Genomic DNA, 18,563 nt, shown 5'->3' on the forward strand with positions numbered 1-18,563 from the left:
AATAAGCATTTATAGGATTTGGATAAATATTTTCAAGATTGTGTTATAATTTTTTGGTGTCAAACTTCCAAATGACCAGGTAAGAATAAGTACTCTGAAAGATTGCAGGGAAACAAAATATGTGAGCTGCATTATAGTACCATACTTCCAATAGGTAGAAATGATAAAATTATTATCCTTATAAATGTAACAGTTAACTCCTGATGGGAAGGCAGACATAATCTAATGAAATGATAAATGAGAAGGTGATTCTGTCTTTAACACTTAAGCATTCTATGTTAAGCTGTCTAATGAATGTTCATCTTTCTGACATTCAAGTAATAAATTGATATTTTAACTTGTTTCATGTTGCTCAGAAGGTGTATTTAAATACTTATATTAGTAGATTCTTGTTTATTTGACCCCTAAAATGTTATCCATCGTTTCCATTGTGCAGGTTTTTCTAATGAATGTAGTAAGATTAACCAAGATTGTAGCATAGTGAATGTGGCTAGACATTATAATGTGATAATTCACTACATGTAAGCCAAACTATCTTGGTTTTGTATATCTAACCCCTTCTTGACCTTGGCTGTAAAATGCTATTTTGACTATTCAAACTGATTAAAATTGGTGGATTATCGAAAAGAGTAGCTAAGAGGTTAAAAGGACAAAATTAACAAGGGATTAAAACTGAGAAATTAGAATATAGCTTCTAAACAAACATAAAAGACAGGCATTTGGATTTTTTTCTTCCACTCTATTTCTGTCTCACTGTTTGTCTTCTGCATTTTTATTTCAGTGTAGTTCTCAAACACTTAGTTTTAATTAAATGGCATAATTATGAACATTTCAAACTAATACACTTTAGTTTTTGTTTCAATGATTTAAAAACAAGTTTAGTGTATTTGTAAATGATTTTTAACAGTCTGTATTAATGGGATTTTACAATTAATACTTAGAAGTAAAGTGAACCTATGTAATAACAACTAGTTCACAAAAGAATAGTTACCAGAATGACCAAATGTTAAAAAAGTATTAAGTATTAAGGGGGCACCTGGGTGGCTCAGTTGGTTAAGCATCTGACTCTTGATTTCAGCTCAGGTTATGATCTCACAGTTTGTGGGTTTGAGCCCCACATTGGGCTCTGTGCTGACAGTGCGGAGCCTGCTTGAGATTCTCTCTCTGCACCTCTCTCCCTCTCTCTCTCTCTCTCTCTCTCTCTCTCTCTCTCAAAAAAAAAAAAAAAAAAAGAGTGGGTGTATTATCTTTAATCACTTTGGGGGTGTGATTGTGTGTGTATTAAATATTCAAGTTTTAGTTTATTGAATCAAGAAATTAAAATAGAGTTGTTGAGGAACAAAGTCTTATGAACAGTATGAAAATAATTTGTGGACCATTGATTTGTACAGTTGTGATGAGAAGGTAGTGTTAAAATAATGTTTATCTGGAAATTGTAGAATTATGTTTTATGTAATGGCATGTTGGCAAATTTAAGCAGATTTATGCCATGTGAGGTTTACAGATATTTGCATAGAAACTAAATCTCAATGGTGGCATGTGCAGAAAATTTTTAAAAAGGATATTTTCAGCCTGTTTTTAAAATGCTTAATATCAGATTTCAGATCCCATTTTAGGGCTTAAGTGAATTTGAAAACATGCCAAACTTTCTGCTTTAGTATAGGGTGCAACTTGAGTCTCAGTAAAATCTGAATCTTACCTGTGGATTCTTTTAAAAAATTAAATACAATATAACCAACAGAGATGATAATCTTGTATTTGTTTGTTTTGTTTGTTTTGTTTTTATAATGTTTATTTATTTTTGAAAGGCAGAGACAGAGCGTGAGCAGGCAAGGGGCAGAGAGAGGGAGACACAAAATCCGAAGCATGCTCCAGGCTCTGAGCTGCCAGCACAGAGCCTGACGCCGGGCTCAAACTCACGAACCACGAGATCATGACCTAAGCTGAAGTCAGCGGCCCAACTGACTGAGCCACCCAGACGCCCCATAATCTTGTATTTGTTGAAGGGATATTCATTCTTCCTCCACATTAGTGAGAAAAGGTCAAGAGGAACATTTATAAACAAAAGCATTTATTATACATTGTAATACTCCTCAGGCCTTTTTCTTTAGAAGTTCTCATTTTAAAATTCATTCCCAAATAATGAGACACAACTGTAAGTGTATTACATAGTCAAAATGCTACATGAAAACAGGAATATTGGTAAAACACTAGCCTACTGTATTTAATTTTCTTTTTTAATGTTTGTTTATTTTTGAGAGGGAGACAGAGCATGAGCAGGGGAGGGGCGGAAGGAGAGAGGGAGACACAGAATCCGAAGCAGGTTCCAGGCTCTGAACTGTCAGCACAGAGCCTGACATGGGGCTCGAACTCACAAACTTTAAGATCATGACCTAAGCTGAAGTTGGACACTCAACCAACTGAGCCACCCAGGTGTCCTGTAGCCTACTGTATTTAAAGATTACCTAACACAAAGTGCTAAGAAAACTGGGTAACTACTGCTGTGTTAATAAGGAGATAACTGGTACTCAGTACCAGAACTTCCAGATGGAAATAAAGGTGTAGGTATAAAACATAAAACCCTAAAAATACTAGAATACGTGAAGTTAATGTGTTTAATATTAAGCATAGCATCTAAGGCAGAAATTATAAAGACAAAGATTGGTTTGATTGTGTAAAAATCTAGAGGGGGTGACTAAAAAAGCACACCATAAAAGAGAAAATTTTGAACTAATATATGGCAAACGACTCACACTCTAAATATATGAGGAGTTCTTACAAAAACATAAGAAAAAAATCATAGAATAAGTTTATAGAAGAGGTAAAAATAGCCCAAAATTAATGAATGATTCGATGATATTAGTATAAGATAAACTAAAATAGATAATATTTTCATGCATTAAATTAACAAATACTTTTTAATAAGTTAGTACTTGGAACATGGCACAAATATTGTAGGGAGATCAGAGATGGACAATTTAGCAGTCTGTATCCCAAACTGTGCCTATCCTTTGAAATACCATTTCTTTTTAGGATTTTATCTGTAGGAAATTAAATAGAGTGGGAATAAAGTTTCAATTACAGCAAAACTTACTACATTGTCACTTACAATAGCAAACTATTGACAGTAGTGTAATTTTTTAGGAAATAAGGTAAAATTTTAGTGTTTATTTATTTAGAGCAGAGGAGGGACAGAGAAAGAGAGGGGGAAGAGCATCCCAAGCAGGCTCTACACTGTCAGCGTGGAGCCAATTCATGGCTCAAACTCACGAACTGTGAGATCATGACCTGAGCTGAAATCAAGAGTTGGACGCTTAACCAGCTGATCCATCCAGGTGTCCCTTCATTATTATTCTGTTTTTTATATTATTTCAAAATAATTTAATAAGGAATGAAAAAAACTTTATTTAAGCTCATAGTAAATACCACTAAATAGTGGTCTGTTTACTTTGTGCTTCAATTTTCTCACTGATAAACTGTGGTTATATAATAGTGCCTACTCACAGGGGCATTGGGACAATTAAGTGAGTTAAGTAATATGTGAAAAGCACTTAGAACAGTGCCTGACATGACAACTGCGGTTGATAATACTGTGTTGTATATTTGAAAGTTGCTAAGAGAGGAAATCTTAAAAGTTCTTGTTACAAGGAAAGATAAAATTCAGAATTATGTGAGGTGTTAGATGTTTACTAAACATTGTGCTAATCATTCCATAATATGTACATACATCAAATCATTATGTTGTTTAACGTAAACTTACATAATGTTAGATGTCAATTATATCCACAAAACTGGAAAGCTTTTTTTAGAAAAGGGACTCACAGACCAAAAACAAGAATAGTGCTCAAGTAGTGCTAGATGATGTATGCTGTTCTTCTTCATTCACAGAATGCTTCTGAAATTTGAGATTAATACAGAAAATCAGCTTACCAAATATACATTGTGGATAGAAGTGTAGAAGATAAGGGGCTAATCTGGAAGAAGAAAGTTGCCTGACTTTAAGAAATTGCCCTACATTGGGGCGCCTGGGTGGTGCAGTCGGTTAAGCGTCCGACTTCAGGCAGGTCACGATCTCACGGTCCGTGGGTTCGAGCCCCGCGTCAGGCTCTGGGCTGATGGCTCGGAGCCTGGAGCCTGTTTCCGATTCTGTGTCTCCCTCTCTCTCTGCCCCTCCCCTGTTCATGCTCTGTCTCTCTCTGTCCCACAAATAAATAAACGTTGAAAAAAAAATTAAAAAAAAAAGAAATTGCCCTACATTAAAATAAGTGACCAAAGGATTACACTGTTAAACAAATACACTAAATTTGTGTGAAGTTTTTGTTCCTGCTACAACAGATGCTCAATGCTGATGTAAAACTGATTTTGATATTAAACTGTCTCCTTTTGTTTGTTTGTTTTGAACAGGTTGGCTCAAAGCTAATCTCTTGTCACAAACTAGTATTGGCTTGTGTTATCCCTTACTTCAGAGCCATGTTTCTCTCTGAAATGGCTGAAGCCAAGCAAACACTGATTGAGATCAGAGATTTTGATGGTGATGCAATAGAAGACTTGGTAAAGTTTGTCTATTCTTCACGGCTCACTTTGACTGTTGACAATGTCCAACCTCTTTTATATGCAGCCTGTATTCTACAGGTTGAACTGGTGGCTAGAGCTTGTTGTGAATACATGAAGTTACATTTTCATCCCTCCAACTGCCTGGCGGTAAGAGCCTTTGCAGAAAGTCACAATCGAATAGACTTAATGGACATGGCGGATCAGTATGCCTGTGAGCATTTTACTGAAGTAGTGGAGTGTGAAGACTTTGTGAGTGTGTCACCCCAGCATCTCCATAAGCTTTTGTCCTCCAGTGATCTAAATATTGAGAATGAAAAGCAGGTCTATAGTGCAGCCATCAAGTGGCTTCTTGCCAATCCTCAGCATCATTCCAAATGGTTGGATGAAACACTTGCACAGGTAGGGGCTGAAATAGGATTGTGTATAGAAATGAAATGATATGGAAGCAAATTAACATGTGTCATTTATCAAGAAAAGTGCAGACTACCCGAAGGAATATAGAAATCATTGTGTAATATGATGTGAAAATGGCTTTCTGTTTACTTTTCTGTTTATTCACTATGCTATTTAAGGATAAGTCTGAATTGCATTTAATTAGAAATATCATTCTTTGCTTTTTAACCTGAATGGGTTTCTTGTTTTTAAAGTTTCTTCCTTCCTTTCTTTTCTTTCTTTGTTTCTTCCTTTCTTTCATTCGTTCTTTCTTTCTTTCTTTCTTTCTTTCTCTTCCTTCCTTCTTTCCTTTCCTTTCCTTTCCTTTTTCCTTTCCTTTCCTTTCCTTTCCTTTCCTTTCCTTTCGTTTCCTTTCGTTTCCTTTCGTTTCCTTTCCTTTCCTTTGAGGGAGAATGAGCACAAGTTGGGGAGGGTCAGAGAGAGAGGGAAACACGGAATCTGAAGCAGGCCCCAGGCTCTGACTGTCAGCACAGAGTCTGACGCAGGGCTTGAACTCACGAGTCGTGAGATCATGACCTGAGCTGAACTCGCAGTTTTAACCCACTGAGCCACCCAGGCACCCCTAACATGAATGTTTAAAATAGCCCTTTGAGATTGCAGTACTGAATATTTTATTTATGTTGATAGAAAATGGTTCTGAGGAAACAGCTCTAAATAACTATTGTTTTATGATGAAGTTTCTAAATTTTAGTGAATTTCTTATTTGGAAAGAACCACAAGACATCACTTTCCATTTTGTTTTCTCACCACAGTTTTACTTTTGTAACCTCAGAAACATGGCTGTTTTTTATTTATTTGTTTATTTACTTATTGTCAACAGGGTAACTTGGATCGGGAGATAATAGGCCTTAGAAATGCTTCGAATATGTTTGTTAAGAAAGACAAAAAGTTTTATTATCTTGAAGCTATATCTTATTTGTGTGAATGCTTATGTACTTTTAACTCAAAATCATATTACCTGGTTTGATCATCCCCTTTTTTCTCTAGAAAATCAGTGCATCTTTAAGGGAAGAATGGTGAGTGCCTCTACTGAAAGAAGGGATGCATCCCTGATTTAGTATATAACCTTACAAGGTCATTGATATGAAGAAAACAACGCTTGTTTAATATTATGACTGTTTCTGTTTTAGAAAGAAATCACATTGCCATTTGTTCAGTCTTAGCTTTAAAAGGCAAAAGAACAAAACATAGCGATTTTGTTTTGATTGCACCTTTTCTCTAGCAGCAGTGTGGCCTTGTGATTCTGACACAACCATTTTTGGAAGTAAGTAACTTGAATGAAGACATTGAATTATTTTATCCAGTCTACTTAAATCTGTTTTTAAAGAGGAGAAGATGCATTTAACATATAATCTGATTTCATCAGTGCACCGTACTGAAAAATCACTATAGAACTTGGCTCATTGAACTTCACTCACATGTTAGAAAGGCTTTGTGAGGTAAATGAGTTTTAAAAAGAGAACATAAACATACTACAGTTGAAGTAGAGAATGAGCTCTCTAATTACAACTTAAACTTCATATTCACAACTATTCATGATCTTAGGTTCGTCTGCCGCTGTTGCCAGTTGATTTTCTTATGGGTGTTGTGGCAAAAGAACAGATTGTCAAGCAAAATCTAAAATGTAGAGATTTATTGGATGAAGCAAGAAATTACCATCTTCATCTGAGTAGCAGAGCAGTACCTGACTTTGAATATTCCATTCGGACTACTCCAAGGAAACATACTGCTGGTAATGAAATTATTCATTTTATCACCTACTTGAAGGATCTTTATGGTATCTGAATATTGGTTATGTATGCCCAAACTTAATTCTAAGGGGGCACCTGGGTGGTTCAGTCAGTTGGTTGTCCGACTCTTGGTTTTGGCTCAGGTCATGATCTCATGGTTTGTGGGTTCGAGCCCCGTGTTGGGCTCTGTGCTGACGGTGCAGAGCCTGCTTGGGATTCTCTTTTTCCCTCTCTTTCTGCCCCTTCCCCATGCTCACTCTCTCTCAAAAATAAACTTAAACAAATAAAAATATTGAATTAGTGGGGCGCTTGGGTGGCTCAGTCGGTGAAGCGTCCGACTTTGGCTCAGGTCATGATCTCACGGTTCATGAGTTCAAGCCCCATATTGGGCTCTGTGCTGACAGTTCAGAGCCTGGAGCCTGCTTCGGATTCTGTGTCTCCCACTCTCTCTGCCTCTCCCCTGCTCACACTCTGTCTCTCTCTCTCAAAAGTAAAATGAATTTAAAAAAATTAAAAAAATATTGAATTGGAAAAGATGGCAAAGCAGTTGTAGACATTTTTTTAATGTAGTCATTTGGCAAATATTTATCTAGTGCCTACCACATGCCAAGTTCTGGGGCAGGCATCAGAAATGCAGATACACGTAGCCAGCCCTATTTTGAGAGAACATGCAGTCTGATCTAGGGAAATAGACATGTGAATAAAAAAATGCACTTAAGTATTAAAGGGACGTTGATATATTCATAAGTATAATGGGAAACACAAAAGAGTGGTTATTTTTACCTTGGAAGGGTCAGAAAAGGTTTTATAGAGAAAGTAAACCTTAGTTTTGAATAATAAACAGATGTTTTCCTAGGTGCCAGTTAAGGAAAGGGGTATTCGGTTCCTTTTGCATCTCTTGAATGTCTAGTACATACCAGGCACTGTGATAGCCCTGATTAGTACAAAATATAAGTTAACATATAGTCCTAACCTATCTTGGACTCTGGAGACAGATATCAGCATAATCATTTCTAAACTGTGTTAAGTGAATGATATTACCAAAAATTGCCACTGGAACCATTGAGGATGAGCACTGTATGCATGTTGCAGAAACATGAAATTTAAGAGAAAGAGAGGGAGAAGATCAGGTTAGACAGTGCAACAAGGCCTTTATGCTGTGCTGGCTTTATCCTGTAGGGCATTGGTTCTCAAAGTATAAAGGAAGTGGTGGCCCCTGGCCCAGCAGCATCAGCATTCACTTGGGAACTTGTTAGGAATACAAATTCTTGGATCTACTCCACACCTATTGAATCAGAAACTCTGGGGGTCAGGCCCATAAATCTGGTTTATGCCTTCCAGATGATTCTGTAAACTTCACTGAAGTTTTGATGTTTGTTAGATTGCAGTGAAATATGTATAAAATAAAAATTGCCATTTTAACCATTAAAAAAAAATGGTTATCCATTTAGAGAGAGAGAGAGAAAGAGGGAGAGAGAGTGAGTGTGAGCAGGAAAGGGGCAGAAAGAGGAGAGAATCCCAAGCAGGCTCTCCACTGTCAATGCAGAGCCAGAGCTGGAGACGGGGCTCCATCCCACGAACTGTGAGATCATGATTGGAGCCGAAATCAAGAGCCAGACACTTAATCTACTCAGCCATCCAGGCACCCTTAACCATTTTTAAATGCATATAGTTTAGTGACATTCGCTAAAATTTTTAAGAACTACTGATGTAGGTAATGGAAAGCTGTTGAAAGAGTCTTATAATTAGTTTACTCTGTTGACAGTGTGAAAGCCAAAAGACTACTACATGGGACATCAAGTAGAAATGTGGCTTAGATATCTAGCTTGGAAGGCATTATGATACAGATGGAATTTAAAATCAAGGAATGAATGTACTTTTCCTGTGTGATCATGAAGTATGTGAGAAGTAGGCTAAGGATGAAATATGGGAAACATGTGAAAGACAAATTATTGGAGACAAAAGGAAACCTTGATATTATGGAAATCAGGAGAGTTAAGGAGTTTCCCCCAAAACAGGGTGATCAACATATCAAATGTGGCAGTTGTATTCAATAAGAAATTAACTTAGGAGTTTACTGGATATAGTTATGACCTTAGCAACAGAAATTTTACAGAGTGGGTGAAGATCTAAACCATACTATAATGAGATGTTTGCAAACAGAGATAGCTGATGTATCCTATTTGAGACATTCAAACTGGGAAAAAAGAAAATCAGATTTTTTAGTAACAATGACATTGAAGTTATCCAAGTAACTCATTTTTTTAGCATTTCATCAAAATTTTGACTTTCTAAGTATTTTTTCTACACTAATTTTTAAAAAATTAGGGAGCTATAATTTTGATCTCTATTTTGTGGCTTTACCTTCAGGTGTGCTATTTTGTGTAGGTGGTAGAGGTGGATCTGGTGACCCCTTTCGCAGTATTGAATGCTATTCTATCAACAAAAATAGTTGGTTTTTTGGGCCAGAAATGAATAGTCGAAGGCGACACGTCGGTGTAATCTCTGTGGAAGGTAGGTCCATTATTGTCTTAAGTCATAGCACATGATGATAACACTCTTTATAAATATGTAAACTTTGACAATTTCTTTCTGGAAGAAAATTGCTAAATTATAAAATGTTTCAATATTATCAATAAAATATTTGGGTGGTGATTATTTACTTGCCTTATGCCCATAGATGCTCAGTGAACAATCTCTTGCATGTAGATGCTTCAGTGGGAGATGAGTAGTAGGGAGAAGGGAGTTAAAATAAAGAGTTAAACTCTTTTGAGTTATATTTGCAAAATAAACCAAGGAAAAGTGTTTATTGAACTCAAATAAATATATATCAACTTTTTTCTATATATTTATTATTGAAATTATATATATATTTTTTACTGGTTACTGAAATGAAATAATTACAGAAACATGGATAAATTGTTAGGAGACTTGAAAAATTAACTTTTTTTCTGATTATAGAAGCTTTTTGGGGGGAAATTTGAAAACATTCTAATAAGTAAAATTCATCTATAATCTAAACACCCAGAAATAATCCTAGTTGACATTTTTGTAAATAATCTTTACAGTTATTGTATGTGTATTTTTAATAATTTCATTTAGAAAAAGTTTGATCATATGTATTGAATTTTATATTTTCTTTATATAACATACTGAGCCTTTTAAAAATTTTATCAAACATTCTTTGAGAGCATGATTAGTGATTTCATCTACTAAGTAATAAGTTGGGAAACCTAAGGTAGGATAGTGTTTGAGCATTTAAGTAACTTCATATACAGCAGCACATTCCAGGCATTTTATTAAGTAGAAGCTTATAATTATTTTAATTTGACTATTTAACTGACATTAATTCATGATGTTGAACAGAAGAATAGTTTGAAATTCTCATGCTATTCTAATTATATGTTGAGTATAAATCTATATAACAGTTTACTTACTTGGAATCAAATGAAAATGCTTCTCTATTTGACAGGTAAAGTGTATGCAGTAGGTGGACATGATGGAAATGAACATTTAGGCAGCATGGAGATGTTTGATCCTCTCACTAATAAATGGATGATGAAGGCTTCAATGAACACAAAGAGGTGAATCAGCATGGAAATTTTTTTTGATTTGTTGGAAAATAAAGCTCCCAATAATTTAAAGGGCTAATTTTCTGCTTTTTACACTTTTAGAAACTTAAAATACCTTCTTAAACACATTTTGTTAAAGCATCCATTGAGAATATATTTTATATTTTTGTATTTTAGAATATAGTAACAATTGATATAGTTTCCATGTAAACCTGAGCATTGACTTTTTTTTTTTTTACTTTTAACTCTGAAATAATTTTAGGTTTTCAGAAAAGTTGCAAAAATAGTAGAGTTCCTGTATACCAGTGGTTCTCAACTAAAGATGATTTCACTCCCATTTTGGAATGCTTGGCAATACCTGGAGACATTTTTGGTTGTCATAGTTTGGGGTCGGGGATGTTGGGGGAGTTGTTGCTGGCATCTAGTTGAGAGAGGCTAAGGATGCTGCTAAAAATCCTGTAATGCACAAGAAAGCTCCCCACAGCAAAGAATTTTCTAGCCCCAAATGTCAATAGTGCTGAGATAGAGAAATCCTGCTGTATATACTCTTTACCCAGTACCTATAATGTTGACATCTTACACCATTGTGGTACAATTATTTGAACCAGGAAACTAACATTAATACAAAGATATTAATCCATAGACCTTATTCAACTTTTGCCAGTTTTTCCACATATTCCTATGCTTTGAATTGGTTTTTCTTATCTAGTTATATTGGCTATTAATCTAATTCAGCGTGAATAGTAGCAGAGATAGGCATTTCTATCTTATTCTTGATCTTAGTAGAAATGTCTCTGTTGTATCCCTAGTAAATGAGATACTGGCTTTAGGACTAAGGCATAGTATTTCAACATGTTAAGAAAATATCTCTCATTTTTTACTTATTTTTTATTAGCATTAATATTTAAACTTTTCATCTACAGTAAATTGAAATATATGTTGCTAAGTGGATCAGTCTAAAGAGGAGAAAGATTTGCAGTAGCATGACTTAGTGGATGTTGACTAGCCTGTTCAGAATTTTTTTAATGACTCTTCTACCGAATTTTCAGGTATCTTAAGGTGGTATCAAGGTTCAAAAGCATAGTAGACCAAACATACTCTAAATTGATAGGCAGTAATACCTAAAAATATTAAGGTTACAGGTTAAAAGCCTGCTTTAGATATTATGAAATATGAAATATACCAGTACAACATGATGGAAAACCAGGTTTGCAATTAATTTATGTTTCTTATGGAGAAAAGTACATGAACCAATATGAAGCACAGCTCTTAAAAAAAAAAAAAAAGAAAGAAAAGGAAAATGAATACAGTGTAGTTGCCTGTCTTGAGAAGTGGAGTCTTTATATCAAGGAAGATTGTAGTGGTATTCTTTATGCTGATCTGTCTGTATCTGTAGCTGGGGTCTCAGTGGGATATACAACATCATTTGGGAGATGGTAATAAAAGTTAGACTCTATACTTTTTTATTGCATCCTTTTAAATATATTCTGATTGGATTTTTTTTAATGAATTTAACCTGCTAATACAGTAATATATGTTTATCATTTGAAAATAATTATGGTAAATGGGTGCACACAAAAATTATTATAAATGTGAGAGTTATAACCTGGGATGCATGCAAGGACTAGCAGGTTAGTAAGAAACCTGAAAACTGTGTCATATAAAAAATTGTTGAAGATTTTTGGTTTGGAGAGAGGATTTTTAAATTTTATTTTACTTCCAGTGTAGTTACCATACTGTGTTATGTTAGTTTCAGGTGTACAATATAATGATTTAACAGTTTCACCCGTTCCCTACCCACCTCCCCATTGGTACCATCTGTTTGTTCTCTATATTTAAGAGTCTGTTTTTTGGTTTGTTTCTCCTTTTTTTTTGTTCCTTTGTTTTATTTTCTTAAATTCCACATATGAGTGAAATCATACGGTATTTATCTTTCTCTGGCTGGCTTATTTTGCTTAGCACTGTACTCTCTAGTTCCATCTGTGTTGTTGCAGATAGCAAGATTTCATTCCTTTTTATGGTTGAGTAATATTTTTTGTATGTATATACCACATCTTCTTTATCCATTCATCTATTGATGGATACTTGGTCAGGTTCCATAGCTTGGCTATTATAAATAATGCTGCAGTAAACATAGGGATGCATATTTTCCTTCAAATTAGTGTTTTTATATCCTTTGGGTAAATACCCAGTACTGGATATTAGGGTAGTTCTATTTGTAATGTTTTGAGGAACCTCCGTACCGTCTTCCATAGTGGTTGCACCAGTTTGCATTCCCATCAATGCACAAGGATTTCTTTTATTCCGTATCCTTGCCAACATTGTTGTTTCTTCTGTTTTTGATTTTCAGCCATTCTGAGAGGCGTGAAGTGGTATCTCATTGTGGTTTTGATTTGCATTTCCCTGATGATCATTGATGTTGAGCATCTTTCCATGTGTCTTTTGGTCATCTGGATGTCTTCTTTGGAGAAATGTCTGTGTGTGTCTTCTGCCCATTTTTAAATTGGATTATTATTATTATTATTATTATTTTGGTGTTGTGTAAGTTCTTCATATATTTTGGATACTAGCCCTTTATTGGATATGTCATTTGCAGGTATCTTCTCCCATTCAATATATTTTAGTTTTGTTGGTTGTTTCCTTTGCTGTGCAGAAGCTTTTTATTTTGATGTAATCCCAGTAGGTTATTTTTGCTTTTGTTTCCCTTGCCTCAGGAGACATAAGTATAAAGATGTTGCTATGATCAACGTTAGAGAAAATACTGCCTTTGCTCTCTTGTAGGATTTTTATGGTTTCAGGCCTCACATGTTGGTCCAAGTCTTGGCTAAAAACCAGCTTAGCATCATGATAAAAAGGCAAGGGTATAAAAATTAAAAGTGTACTTTAGAATTTTCTCCCATGTTTTAATCTACGCATTATAATTTAAGCTATTGGTAGTTACTATGTAGCATAAATTCAGTTCTATTAAAGTATTAAAATGTTATTTCTAGGTAAGTGACAAGTAATAATGTATTTTAAGACCAGTTTTTTTCTTCCCTAGGATTCTTTCTCCTTGTGAAGAAAAAAGAAAAGCTAAAGATCTCTTTTCAGCAGAACTCTCTTCACATTTCCATCTAGTATCTCATACTATAACATGAGAAGAAAACCCAGTTAAAAACATTTTATGTTCAATTAATTAAAAATAGAAAATTAGATGGCAGTGTGATCCCCATGTGCAGTTCAGTTTAAAATTGCTCATCACGAGGCGCCTGGGTAGCTCAGTTGGTTAAGTGTCTGACTTTGGCTCAGGTCGTGATCTCATGGTTTGTGGGTTCAAGTCCCACCATCAGTGCACAGCCTGCTGTGGATCCTCTGTCTCCCTTTCTCTCTGCCCCTTCCTCACTCACTCAAAAAAACAAAAACATTAAAAAAAATAATAAAATTGTTCATTTTCATATTAGCCATTTTTAACTCTTACAGAATGTTGCTACAGTTTGCAAACCTTGATATAAACCTCAATATTTGAAGTTAGGTTTTATTAGTTTGGGTTTGTTTCTTTAAATAAAATTGCAAGATAAAATTAAGGTGTTCTGAATTTTATTCTCTGTACAAAGCTGCTCTTAGGCAAGATTTTCAGTATTTATCCAGATAACTCTTTTTCTTCCATTACGTTTTCACTCTGAATCAAGAAGGCAGAATTATTCTCATATCTAGGTTTATGTGAATTATTGAGCTGTCTTTGACATCCTCACTCTATTTGCTGAATTGTGAATTTGAAAAAGGAAAAGGAAAAGGTAATCTAATTTAATCTCCCATGTGGTGCAAAATAGATATTATTTTAACAAATACACATATAATTCATGTAATTCACTGGGAGGAATTACAGAATGCTCCACTACATTTATTAGAAATATAAATAAATGTTACCATAAATCCATGGAAGGAATGAAATTACCTTGGGAGAGAAAGTAAAAGTGATAAGAGGCCTTAGGGAACTTCAGAATTTGACAATGAAGTAGAAAAGAAGGTGCTGATAAAGGAAACAGAATAGTACCAGCCAGAGATTTAGGAGGGAATTCACACATGTGATTTCATGAAGATCAACAGAGTTTTGAGTAGTAGGAAATAGCCAATAATGTCATATGCTCTTGTGGTTTGGGATGGTGGTGGGGAGGGAGATTTATCTGGCACACATCTGCCATGATATAACACCTGTATGTCCTAGCATGCACACACATATTCACACACCTGTGAGTTTTTATTGCCACAGTATTTTGTAAGTCATTGCTTGATACTCAAGAGAAACGAGGTTAAGGGGACTGAAAATGAGTAACAGCATTATCTTTAAGAATTCTTCCTAGGATTCTCTTTAATTAAAGAGTTAGAATCTCAGTTAAACAGCTGTGCTCTCCAGTAATATAGATAATACATAGCACTAAATATGGGCCAGTTGCCATTCTAAGTGCTTTACCTATATTAACTCAATACCACCCATGTCTGCTCCTTTCTCAAATGGGTTACAGATGAAGAAGCAAGGTAGTAGATGTTTATAAAATATACTGCTTTATCCAAAGTACATACCAACTCAGGGACGGATTATAGTTTTAGAATAGTTTAAATCTTTTTTTTTTTTAACATTTATTTATTTTTGAACAGAGAGAGATAGAGCATGAATGGGGGAGGGTCAGAGAGAGGGAGACACAGAATCTGAAACAGGCTTTAGGCTCTGAGCTGTCAGCACAGAGCCCGATGCGGGGCTCGAACTCACGGACCTCAAGATCATGACCTGAGCCAAAGTTGGCCGCTTAACCGACTGAGCCACCTAGGCGCCCCAGTTTTAGAATAGTTTAAATTTTGATTGCTTTGAATGTGTTTTTTAAGAAATAGATGGAATTTTTTCCTGATCACCATTACAGTGAGTTAGCTTTTAACAAGGGCTGTCTCCTTCTTTTCAAAAAGAGAAATGTCCATCAGAAGTAAACCAATGTGATATAAATCATGTAATATAAAAATTGATTCTTTTGTGTGGTACAGTGAAACCCTGCATCAAAACACGTGCTCTGATGGGCACCTGGGTGGCTCAGTTGGTGAAGCGTCAGACGTCGCTCAGGTCATGATCTCACACTTTGTGAGTTGGAGCCCTGCGTCAGGCTCTGTGCTGACAGCTCAGAGCCTGGAGCCTGCTTCGGATTCTGTGTTTCCCTCTCTCTCTGCCCCTCACCTGCTCACGCTTTGTCTCTCTCTCTCTCAAAAATAAATAAACATTAAAAAATTAAAAAAAAAATAACACGTGCTCTGCAATTACATTAATTTAGAATTGAGATTGACTTTTGACCTCCATAGCAAAATATCTGTGTCAGTTCAGTAATCTCTTATTATGCAGCTGTGTGTTTTGCTAATTGAATGTTTTGGACTCCACTTATGGTATTTTGTTGGGTTTTACTTTATTTCATTTGAGTTTAAAGTAACCTGTGTAGGCTGCATATTATAAAACTCCAGAGGGCACTGTTCATATAGAGTCACACAGTTTGGCAGCCTTGTAGTCATCTGTTTAGAAGCTTTGATAAATCTAAAAATAATGGGGAAAAAACACTGAGGTTTAACAAAGTAAGCGACTTCCCGTTAGCATGATATTTTCACTACTTTTTTCCTGGAAACACAACTGGATGCTAAAGTGTGTTTTTATTGTCTTTGCAGGCGAGGCATAGCCTTGGCCTCCTTGGGAGGTCCAATTTATGCAATTGGAGGGTTAGATGACAACACTTGCTTCAATGATGTAGAGAGATACGATATAGAATCTGATCAGTGGAGTACAGTGGCACCAATGAATACTCCCCGTGGAGGAGTTGGCTCTGTGGCTCTTATAGTAAGTTATGTGGCAGTTTGCTTATTGGATTGCATCATGTCACATCCCTAACCAAATAAGGAAAAGTCTGCTATATTCATTTCTCCAGGATGCAGAGATTGATTGCACACCATATTATGTCATGAAACACTGCTTTCTTGCACAGTCCAGTCTACCATTAAGACCATATGTAAATCATTTAAAAATCTAATGTCATGTGTTTTTATTTTTTCTTTATTTAGAACCATGTTTATGCAGTAGGTGGCAATGATGGAGTTGCTTCTTTATCTAGTGTGGAGAGGTATGATCCACATCTGGATAAGTGGATAGAAGTTAAAGAAATGGGTCAACGAAGAGCAGGCAATGGAGTTAGTGAGCTCCATGGTTGCTTATATGTTGTTGGTGAGTGGATGGTATTTCTCTAGTTTAATTTATTGAAGGATATACAATGATAGTGTCATAAGACAACACAATAACACAGATTATGTTGCAGTTAGGCTCAAGTGGAATTAGTCCTAAGATTTGCTTTTGAATTATTAAGGTTCACATTCATGCTTTTTGTTTACATCTTCATCTGTCATGTTTAAAATTTCTACTTTCATATTTTTACTAGGAGTAGCAAATATATCTAGAGTAGAAGATTATACTTAAGATATGTTTTTTAGTGTAAGGACACAAATGTGCTTTGCTATAATAAATCTTTAAAGATCTAAGACATTTTTTCTCATCTTCATTTCAAGGGAATTATGTTGACTTCTTTAAGCAAATGCTTTTTGACTCACTGAACTGCAGAATTGGAAGGAACCATAGGGCAGTGCTTTCTCAAACTTTAATATGCATATGAATATTCTGGAGATACTGTTAAACTGCAAGGAAGGAGCCCAGATTCTGTATTTCTAAGAGCTCCCAAGTGATAATCAATGCTGCTTCTGGTCCATTCAGCACACTTTCATTAGCAGGGTTTTAAAGAACTATGAAATGGGAATAATAGAATTACTAATGAGGATTAATGAGAATTATCTTTGAGAGACTTATTCTAAGAATTAGCGATAATATATATGAAGCATCTCAAACTGCATCTGGTACTTTGTAGTTACCCAGTTAATAGATAGCAATATTGTGATTGCTAATTCCCTTCTTTACAGAGAAACATAACATAAACATAATGTGAACTTATCTTACATGATGTTATGTAAATGTATGTTTAGTGTTACATAACTTATAGTTCTCAATAAGGAAATGTGGGATAGTATTAGCATTGAAATATCTGCAAGTAATAGAAGTCATGTTTCTATGTGCTTATGTGTATTAAAGAAAAGAAATAACATAATTTACCTTCAGATCCTATCTGACCATCATAGCTTTGTGAGGTAGCAGAGACTCAGCATGAATAAATTACTCATAGTCACATGCCTGTACTACTGACAAAGCTGGAATTTGAACTTGAGTCTATGAGAAACCAGAGTTCTTGCAGCACACCACTGCTGTCTCTCACAGCTCCCTATTTGGGAGAGCTGTCCCTATCTTGGTCATGGTGGTAATGATACTACTGTATGCATTTGTCAATATTTATTGAATTATGCACATAAAATTGGTGAATTTTACCTCACTTAAGTTGATTTAGTAAAGTTAAATCCATTAGAGAGTTAACTGTTGGTTGTTGCTTTTTTTTTTTTTTTTTACTGACCTTGTTTCTAAATAGACTGATCGTTATAGCAATACTTCCTGTCCTCAGGAAAATAGGCTTACTTGCTCAGGAGAGTTATTACTCATGTAGACTGAGATGGAGTCTAAAAAGAGGCACAGTTATCTTTAAAGGAAAAAACCCTCAGGAATATAATAAGTAACATTGTTAGAATGATATATGGAGAGGACTGTCATCATCTAGAATATGTAGCATGAAGTTGTAGTTTTGGCAAAAATTGGTGGAAATTCAGTCATAGCCATCTCTGTAATTGTGAAGGCCATTAACAGTATTAAGGGAAACAGTTGGAAAACTTTAACATATCTAAATGAGTGAAATGATTCACTGGTATTTTATTCTCTTCTCAAGCCCTCTGTTTAAAAATATGATACACACTGTACACATAGAGAAGGAATCTCGGTACTATCTTCCTTACCTCTAGGAGGCTAAGGACAAATTATATAAATGTTTGTGGGGGTTTTTTCTTCTAAATTATCTGCTTAGAGACAGGGACTTTGAGTTTTTCCACTTTAAGATTTTTAATCTTAGTATTGAGGTAAAATACTATCTAAATTATCTTGAATTGTAGAAAATGTCTGATTGGACTTGGTAGTGATGATGGGCATTGGGGTGAATTTTTTCCTGGATTTTCTCTATTTTCTAAAATGTCAGAAGATTAGGTTGTAGAAGCTATTGGATTGAAATTTAATAGTTAATTTCTATGAGATGTAGTACTATTAAAAATC

At 35.1% G+C, this 18,563-nt stretch overlaps 1 protein-coding gene across 4 annotated transcripts in view; it reads left to right on the forward strand.

Annotated features, from left to right (window-relative positions):
- Positions 1-18,563, forward strand: part of KLHL8 (kelch like family member 8) — a 62,927-nt gene that overhangs the window by 40,992 nt on the left and 3,372 nt on the right. Inside the window, exons 3-9 of one of the 4 annotated variants that reach the window (XM_053217148.1) lie at positions 4,405-4,953; positions 6,230-6,271; positions 6,553-6,739; positions 9,126-9,251; positions 10,210-10,321; positions 15,986-16,154; positions 16,376-16,535. In XM_053217148.1, the coding sequence (XP_053073123.1) occupies positions 4,405-4,953; positions 6,230-6,271; positions 6,553-6,739; positions 9,126-9,251; positions 10,210-10,321; positions 15,986-16,154; positions 16,376-16,535 (1,345 nt within the window). Of the gene's footprint in view, positions 1-4,404; positions 4,954-6,229; positions 6,272-6,552; positions 6,740-9,107; positions 9,252-10,209; positions 10,322-15,985; positions 16,155-16,375; positions 16,536-18,563 lie in introns of all 4 variants that reach the window. The other 3 variants (XM_053217146.1, XM_053217147.1, XM_027060399.2) reach the window with 3 other exon arrangements.

Source organism: Acinonyx jubatus, chromosome B1 (assembly GCF_027475565.1).
Source record: "Acinonyx jubatus isolate Ajub_Pintada_27869175 chromosome B1, VMU_Ajub_asm_v1.0, whole genome shotgun sequence".
Classification (NCBI taxonomy): Eukaryota; Metazoa; Chordata; class Mammalia; order Carnivora; family Felidae; genus Acinonyx; species Acinonyx jubatus.